General features: G+C 48.5%; 1 protein-coding gene across 1 annotated transcript in view; it reads right to left on the bottom strand.

Annotated features, from left to right (window-relative positions):
• Nucleotides 1-5,614: 5,614 nt before the first annotated feature.
• The window catches only part of Upp1 (uridine phosphorylase 1), a 17,773-nt gene continuing 14,372 nt past the window's right edge, over nucleotides 5,615-9,015 (bottom strand). Inside the window, exons 6-9 of the mRNA XM_005359199.3 lie at nucleotides 8,578-8,692; nucleotides 6,832-7,041; nucleotides 6,398-6,544; nucleotides 5,615-5,783 (exon numbers count right to left, since the gene is read on the bottom strand). Coding sequence (XP_005359256.1) covers nucleotides 5,644-5,783; nucleotides 6,398-6,544; nucleotides 6,832-7,041; nucleotides 8,578-8,692 — 612 coding nt within the window. The 3' untranslated portion in view covers nucleotides 5,615-5,643. The remainder of the gene's footprint in view (nucleotides 5,784-6,397; nucleotides 6,545-6,831; nucleotides 7,042-8,577; nucleotides 8,693-9,015) is intronic.

The raw sequence follows: 9,015 nt of genomic DNA, 5'->3' as shown, positions 1-9,015 counted from the left end.
TTTTACACATCCATCATCCCACTGCTGCATTTTTTGAACTCTGAATCTTGCCTCTTTAACTTGTAATTATTTTGTAAACATAATACATATATATGCAAATGTGTAGACAGACAAACAGACATAACTTACCATATAATGTAAGAGTTGATATTGGTAGTTAAGATTAGAATAAAAGAACCAACCTTTGCCTCATCCAGGTTATCAAAAGAGACAGGATTATTGGACAAATTACCACCATTAAGACTGCTGCAGCTGAAGACACAAAAGCTAAGAGCACTTGCTGCTCCAGCAAAAGACTGGGGTTAGGTTCTTGACACCTACCTGGAGGCTCGCAACTGCCTCTAACTCCTGTTCCATGGAATCCGGTGATCTCCTCTGGTCTCCGTGGGCACTAGGCATGCATGCATGTGGTTCACATACATACATGTATGCAAACATTAAAGCACATAAAATAGAAATGATAAAAATCTTTTTTAAACGTCTTCACTTATGAATTTATTGCTATTCAATAAATTCTGCCTGCAGAAAGACACAAATGTGTCTGTTTCTGGCACAGCACAGTCACCATATGGTTCTGTAATTATTTAGCCACAAATAAGGCTGCACTTCTGGGTTCTAGAGCCAAGCATGTGCAGACAAGCCTTCAGGTAGAAGTGCCTGAATGTTAAAGGACCCTGAGTGACCAACATGCATGCATGCATGGTTACATCCACTATAATTCAGCTAAGCCCTTGTGCACATGCGTGAGCCCGTCATCTGCATCACCTGTGTATGATGTAGTCATGCCAACCCCCTGTGCACATGCAGTAGGCAGCTTTTAAAAAGATGGACGTGCCATTTTCTCTCTCTCTCTCTCTGCACACCGATCCCCAGGCCTGCACACGCCCCCTCTAATAAACTTGTAAGCGGGTAATTTCAGGTTCTTCCTTGTTTCATCTTTTGTGTGTATCCCAGGCAGGCATGGAACTCACTCTATATATGATCTTAAACTTCTGATCCTCCTGCCTCCAATGCCCAAACTATAGGTATGCATCACTGTGTCATTCTTGTGGGGCAAAGAACCAAACCCAGAGCTTTAAGAAAGTTAGGCAAGCACAATACCAACTGAGTTATACGTCCCCCCCCGCTCCGCCCCGAACTTCTTTTCTTGCCACTATGTTTGATGTGGATCAAGGAGTTTATTTTCATTGACATGTTACTCTTAGGCTGGATTTATGATTTAATAAGTTTTGAGATGACACACCCTGTTTGACCAGTAGGCTTGGGGAGAAGCATCCACAGTCTTATGTCATCAGTGAAGGCACAGATACACAAACACTGGAAAGTCTCCGTCTATGAGGACACAGGCATACCTCGGGAAAAGGGACCATCTACAAGGTCAGGGGAGAAACCCTAGGAGGCCCCAACACTGCCTGCACCTTGATCTTGACCTTCTAGCACTAGCACCATGAGATATCACATGGTTATGTCACAGTGTGGTGTTTTGTTAAGTACCCTGAGATACTTGCCCTCCACTAAAGACAGTGTTCACAGGAAATGTCCACAGATTCATGGGGTAGGGCTTAGGAAGCACAGGAAGGAAAGAGCTGGGCTGCATGATGGCCACTGTGGGTTCTCAGGGGCTCCTTTCCCCTGCACTCAGTGCTGTCCCATTCATACCCAAGATTGCGACACAAGTGTACCCTAATCACCCCAACTCTTTTAGGCTGCAGACTCTAGATCCAGCTTGTCCTCATCTGTCATTAGGATGACCAAAAACCCCACCTTTTGGGATGTCCAGCAAGAGACCCCAGGAGGAACAGGGGTCCCTTTCATGCCATGCTAACTCCCTGGACATTCTCACACCATCCTATAACCTAGTCTCACAAAGTGACAGCCAGTGACATGTGCACCCTTATGTCTTCTGTCACTGCCTCTTCTGATTGCCTCTCTCCCCACTGTCTGGGTGACACACAGCCTCTTTCCCCGCTGTCTGGGTGACACACCGCCTCTTTCCCCGCTGACTCTCTGGGTGACACACCGCCTCTTTCCCCGCTGACTCTCTGGGTGACACACCGCCTCTCTCCCCGTTGTCTGGGTGACACACCGCCTCTTTCCCAGCTGACTGTCTGGGTGACATACCACCTCTTTCCCAGCTGACTCTCTGGGTGACACACGGCCTCTTTCCCAGCTGACTGTCTGGCTGGCCCCCTCTGAAAACACCTCTCTTAAGCACCAGATGCCTCTCCTGAGCCATGCTGCTCTGGATCCTGTCCCAGTGGGAACCTCACTTGGCACAGAGCATCCTCAGTGGTGTGACAAGCAAACCACAGCCCAGGGTGCACACCTAATAAGATGGCACCGGTCTGTTTCTAGCAAGCTGAATGCCAGGAGCATGGGGATCTGTCCCTTACAAGCCACCGACAGGTGTCCGGGGAGCACAGATCCAGGAGGACAACAGGAGCCAAGACAGGGCCCACAGGAAACTATGTATAGCTCAGTTTCCTGAGGAAGAACTAGACCCTTACCACAAGCCCCTCATAAGTTCAAGTTCCCCACCTGAGCCCTCCATGGACTTTCACCAGGTCCATCTGTAGGACATCCTAAGAAAGAGATGCAGTGAAATAAAGAACGTGTTCCTCGGACCCTCCACCTGTTTGATTCTCCCATAGCTATCGCAGGACACCACAAAGAACCAGGGTACTTCAGAAGGAGTTTTGGGTTGACTTTGGAAGAACCCCTCTCAGGCATCCAACTCTGACCCCAACAAAGCCCTTTACAGTTCTAAAATTTGTAAACAACTTCATACACATACACAACCACTCTCTACATCTCTGCCCTCTCTGACTTTCATGTAAGGATTCAGCCAACACATCCTGACACCACAAACATGGCAATGTCGTTAGTTGAACCCCTGTGAGTGCCCACAACTCTGACTGCTCCTTTCATTCAACCAGCACCAGAGGGTAGGCCCCTGATGAGTAAAGGCCAGTCTCCAGCACCTGTGTGGAAAGCGAGGTACTTCCTTCCAGGCAGCCAGTGACTTGTCTGCACAGAAGCTTTTCGGAAACAGCAGTGTCTAGGGTTACTATTTGTGGAGACCCGAAAATGTGAGCCTATTTCTTCATTGATCAAAGGTCAGAGAGTCGGAACTCACCTCTAGTTCCTTCAAGGTTATTGTGCTTCTATCTCAAACCAAGGTCCCACCTAGCTGTAGAACAGAGAGTTCTGTTCTCTCAAGGTTATTTTCAATGGGTGTGGCTAGTAGCCAGATCTTGTATTTCAAGTATAGAGAAGTAGATATTTTTCTACCTCAAACAAAAGTCTAAGGATCAACTAAGGCTTCAACTCTCTTATAGAGATAAGAATGGATTCCATCCAGGGATTGGTTTGCCTACAGAATGTTTTGGTCTAGGGAGTGAGCGTGACTTGTTTTGTTCTAACAACAGAATGTTTAACTATGGTTGTAGCCCATGACATTCAATTGGTGTATACATTTCCCTATATCATGTTAATGCATGTTTTTGTCTTACTCCTACCTTTTGGGGTCATTTTAAGTGATAGGAAATTAAAGGCAGGCGTATTTCAGTACTCACTGGAATTCCCTCCCGATACTATCCTATATGTTTCTCCATTTTATTATTTTCATTCATATCTTCATAGTCTTTACTATATTTCTAAATCCCCACACCGCTCCCCTGGCGAGAGGTAATTTTGTCAAGGCTGGTCCTGACAACTGCTGCTGTGATGAAGCACCATGACCAAAGGATCTTAGGGAGGGAGGGCAGCCAGGGCAGGAACTGGACAGAGGTCATGGAGGGGTGCTGCTTACTGGTTTGCTTCCTATGGCTTACTCAGCCTCCTTTCTTACAGACCCAGGGCCACCAGCCCAGGGATGACACCATGCACAAATGGTCCCTCCCCATCAATCACTAAGAAAATGCCCTACAGGTTTGCCTACAGATCCATCTTATAAAAGCATTTTCTTAATTGAAGTTCCCTTCTCAACTCGATGACTTTAGCTTGTGTCAAGTTGCCATAAAAGTATCTGGTACAAACAGTAAGAATCCGGTCTTTTTACTTTATATGGGAAAGTCACATGCCCCCACCTAACTAGGTGCTTACGGACAGCTCCCAGCTTTGCTATGGAGGACGTTACCAGCATGAACATTCTTTTCCACGTTTTTTGAGCTGTGTAAGCTTTCTCCAAGCAGTTGAAGGCAGCAAGCAGGCTTAGGACAAGAAGTGAATTACCAAATCGTACAGGTTTGCACAGGTTAAATTGGGTATATGCTAAGGTTTGTGACAAAGATACATAGCATCATTTCCTTCACTTCTGGTGGGTGACATTGTTACCTTTAAGGGATTGGGATATATCCCTTCTCCATCGTGGAGACATGGGAACAAATGGCATGTTTGCTGAGGTAAACTCCAGAGTGCCACTGGTAACATTTTCACATTTTTGCATGCAAAAGCATTAGCAGTTGTGATTTAGTGGGGGGAGGGGGATGCCATTCTGAGCCCATCTCCAAAGGATGCCCTGAGGCAGAATAGGACCCTGAGGTTCTAAATGGGTGGAATTGGTTCACCAGAACAAACCCAGCCACGCTCCTAATTCTGTATAATTTGCTGAGGGACACCCACTTGGTGTCATTTCTCCTGCAGGAAGGGTTCCTTATTGTCGGCACTGGGAATGGAGTGTGTGTGGGGGGGGGGTGGTACAGGAGACTGAGGCCGGGTGGTAGGAAAGGAGCCCCAGCGAGCAATGTCAGTGTGATAGGAAGGGAGCCCGAGTAGACAATGTCAATGTCCAGAGTGGAACAGAACTGAAAATTAGGAGCCAGAGTAGGTGGGAGGGGCTTAGTCTTCGGTGGCATGTGGAGAAATTTGGGTAACTGTTTACCCCAATTACCCAAGTAGATCCACAAACTCAGCTGTGACAGGCGAAGCATGAGTGCTTGCCAGGTGCAAATGAGATGCTCTGTGGAGCTGCCTTTCTTGCAAGCCAGGCCCTGAACTTGTCCCTCCAGTGGCAGGACACCATTACAAGCCAGGGGGGGGAGGGGGGGCAAGGCTTTTAATTTCTGGTCAGAAAGCCTGCACTACCTGGACCGGACAGCAGAGGGTGGTACAGCACCACCTAGGTCCACCCTGAGCTTGGCCATCAACACTTTTGGGAAGGGGGGGGGTCGTCACAAAAGTGTTGCCAAATCCCACAGGAAAGTGAGCTTCAGGTTCTGGGGTGGCTCTCCTGCGCTCCTCTCCCTGACGACAGGCTCCTGTCAGTCTTGAAGTCTATTTGCAGCTGGCGAAGGATGACTGCAGAGCATTTTTGAAACACATAAGGAAATCTGTTTAATGACACAATTGGCCAAATTTCTTACTTTAGTGACATGAAATCTGACCACCTTTGAAATAAAAATCTGAAAGTTTTCATTCATTTAGAATAGTCCTAAAGAATGAACATTTGAATCATTTTTAAGTTCCTTAAGAGAACATTTAAAACATCTGTGTGTCTAACCCCCAGATTTCTTAGTGTCAAATGCAGCCCAATTCCATATGGTCCTGTGTAAAATGAATGCCAAGCCACACACTGGGATATGAAAAATAGATTTATTGACCAGGACTTGCAAAGGCTTGTCCTGGGTGACGAGGACAAGAGCCTCAGGCCTTCCCGAGGCTCTTTTTGATGAAGTGGCCCACCAGTCGCTGAGGTCTCTGCTGGTATCCCACCAGCACGTCATGGGGAGTGTTGATCTGGTCCCCTTGCAGCCGGTCCAGGAGGGTGACACACACCACAGCCGCTGCAAAGGGCAAAGGTCTCATCAAGGCAGCGTCAGACACCTGCCTTAGCTCACCAAGAACACGGGCCAGGGCCAGGGATTGTGCCAGGGCCAGGGAGTGTGCAGAGCGGGAACAGCAGGGCTGCGCGGATGGAGTGGGACACCGTGGAGGAAGACACACCCTCCACTAACACCGGCAATTCCCTACTCTACCATGTCACCTATGGCCTTTGACCAGGGCCAGCTCCTGGCTGCCCTGTGCAGCCATGCAGGACAAAGGTTGTCCCAGATCTGTCTGGAAGGATGCTCAGGTCTAGACAAGAGGGTGGATTAGCCTTCAGTACTGAAAGCCAAGCTCTTGGCAAGGCTGGGGAAAGTTTCTATCTGAGCTGGAGTAGGTCACCACCATCTTTGTTATCCTTCTCAGTGGTGTGGGAAACCACTGCAAGAACACTGAGGACCCTCTGTTTTGCGGTGTGACAATCAAGACATTGTATGTGTACCAGGGCTCCAGGGTCAACACCTGGTTAAGGCAGACACAAGTGAGAAATCAACAATGGGGTACTCTCAGGAGGGGCCCTCTATGGTCAAAAATGATGGAAAACAGATACCACGGTCATCACGGGTCTTCCTACCTCTCAGGCCACAGGCACTGCACATGGTGGCAAACAATGAAGATTCCATCTCAATATTTCGGACTCCTGCAGCATGGGCTGCTCGTAGATAAGCCTGCTTGTCCTTCTCCGTGTAGGAGCAGAGGGCACCATCCAGACGGCCTTGCCCTGTGTCACACAAAGACAGGAGAATCACATGCACATAGTCAGAGGTTACTACACTTGGGCACCCTACTGTATGTGCCATCAAGACACAGGGATGAAGGGACCCCGCCTGCCTGGCTTCATAAAGTGGAGAGCTGTTTGGGTCAATATTACAGCCGTGGCAGAAATACTGGGACTGAGTTAGCATCCCACATGCGGCTATCCCAGCAGAGACAGCACCATCGCATCACAGAGCAGGCTTTGGGTGGGCGAGGGATCCCTAGACCAGACACGCCCTCACTTCCTCTCACCCTCATAGAAGTCCAAGGTGCACATGGTGTTGCCCACAACGGTGGGGAATTCATCCAGGTCTGAGGCGCACTGCATCAACTCCTGCACCAGCTGCGCATCCAGGTTGGTGCTGCGAGCCACCCGCTTTCCCAGGACAATCTGCTCAAACTCTGGCTTGAAGCACTCATCCACTGCCTGCTGGGTGATGACCACAGAGCCAGGCTCCAGACCTGAGGAAGACGCAGGTATCGCGGTTACCGGGGTGACAAAGTAGTGCTGCCAAGAACAGGCACAAGGAACGCGATCCCACACAGTGGAGTATGGAAGCACCCAGCATATACTCAAAGCCATATGTCCCTCTTCCTACTTAGGGCTTTTCCTCACTGGGAGTTTGCACAGAACCACTGCTGAAAGCAAGGGAAAGCAGAGAACAGCAATCTTGCCGGGAGTCTCTGCATCCTTTACCGAATGTCTGTATCTTCCGGCCGTAGCACTGACTAGCGCTCCACCAACAAGGTGTCCATGTTAACTTAATCATTCCAGATTATATCTTTATTTTGTACACTTTCAGCCAGATCCAAAAGTATAGAAAAGCCACATGCCTCAAAACCAGCCTCAATCCTTTCCAGCTCCTGACTAGCCTGCTCTTCCTCTGTAACCACCAACAACCATCTCTGCAATATCGGCACTGGAGGTGTGTCCTCCTTGAGTAGCTGCACGCTTTAAGGACAACACTCTGCTCCTCCTTTTCTGCTGGGTTCATATTTTTTCTTATACTATGTGACCACTACCAGGGAATTAGAAATTCTGCCTTCCAAGAACAATGTCCATAGACCCAGGCACCTAAATCTAAGGCTCTACTGCCTCTAGAGTCAATACAGCTTCCTATCAATGGCTTTTGTGTTCCTGGTGGGAAGAATAACTATTAGAGACCAGTGCCTACAGTGACTTTAGTTCCCTAACGACAAATAAGGAATTGCTTTAGAGCTGGGTTTTGGTGGTGCACGCCTTTAATCCCAGGACTTGGGAGGCAGAGAGGCAGGTGGGCCTGAGTTTAAGGCCAGCCTCATCTCTAAAGCAAGTTCCAAGACAGCCAGGGCTGTCTTATAGCTTCAGACTTTTACTTAGGCCATAGTGTGTCACTGCCCAACACACACACACACACACACACACACACACACACACACACAGCCCTGACTGTCAAAACCCACACTGAAATAAAATCCCCACTGTGAAATAGGAAGACTAAGGACTGGGTGGGACACGTGAGAAGAGACTTTCGCTCTGCCCTAAAGGATGGATCAACTCATTCACTGAGATTAATGGTGGATGAATGACCAAGGCTGGGGCAGAACTCCCCATCTCGAATACATGGTGAACCCCTGTGCCATCCCTAGACTCTACCAGTAAGAAAGATTGCCATCTTCAGCATTTCAGTCTTCTTCAAGATCACTTCTTTGCGCCTTAGGTTGTTTCTGGGTTTGTGTACGTGTGTGTGGGGGGGGGTTGTTTGTTTGGGAGATTTGGGGGCTTTGAGGGGGTTAGGTTTTTGTTTGTTTTGTCAATGTTTAAGAATTTCTGAGCTAATTTCAGGCCCCTTGTTAGTTTTGTAGCCCACCGCCCCAGTACACACTTCGATGGAAGGAGGAAACAGGCGGAGAGGGAGGCCCTTGAGCGATCCTGTCAGTGTTCACACCACGCAGGAGCAGCTGCAGGCTCTAGCCCCTCCTCCACCCACAGGGCCAGAATCAATCCTCAGTCCTCACCTATCCCGCCGGAAGTGCCGATGCGGATGATGGTGATGTTGGAGCACCTGGCGTGGTACAGCATCTTGATGAGTTCATGCAACATGATCCCAATGGAAGGAATGCCCATGCCATGCTGAAACCAGAAAGAAATGCAGAGGCTAAGCCCAGCATTGTGCAACCGTCAGCTCATACAGAAGTCCCTCGGAAGGACTCCCTCCACATTTTAAGTCGCCCAAAGACCAGCAAGCTTTTGCAGAGAACAAGACTGTGACAGAGAGAACATTAGCCTAACTTCCCCTGTATTATACAGTTATAATTTTCTACTGTGAGTTGTTATTGCGATCCTTTCACTATACCTGGGTGACAAGTGAAATGTATTTATCGGCTTTGGTACTCTTCTGCTTTGACACATCCGCCAGGCTCTTTGGAACAAAGCCCATGTGGGGAAGGAGATTA

The sequence above is a fragment of the Microtus ochrogaster genome, linkage group LG1 (assembly GCF_000317375.1).
Source record: "Microtus ochrogaster isolate Prairie Vole_2 linkage group LG1, MicOch1.0, whole genome shotgun sequence".
Taxonomy (NCBI): Eukaryota; Metazoa; Chordata; class Mammalia; order Rodentia; family Cricetidae; genus Microtus; species Microtus ochrogaster.
The sequence above is the reverse complement of the archived record's forward strand: the minus strand, read 5'-3'. Positions and strand labels throughout refer to the sequence as shown.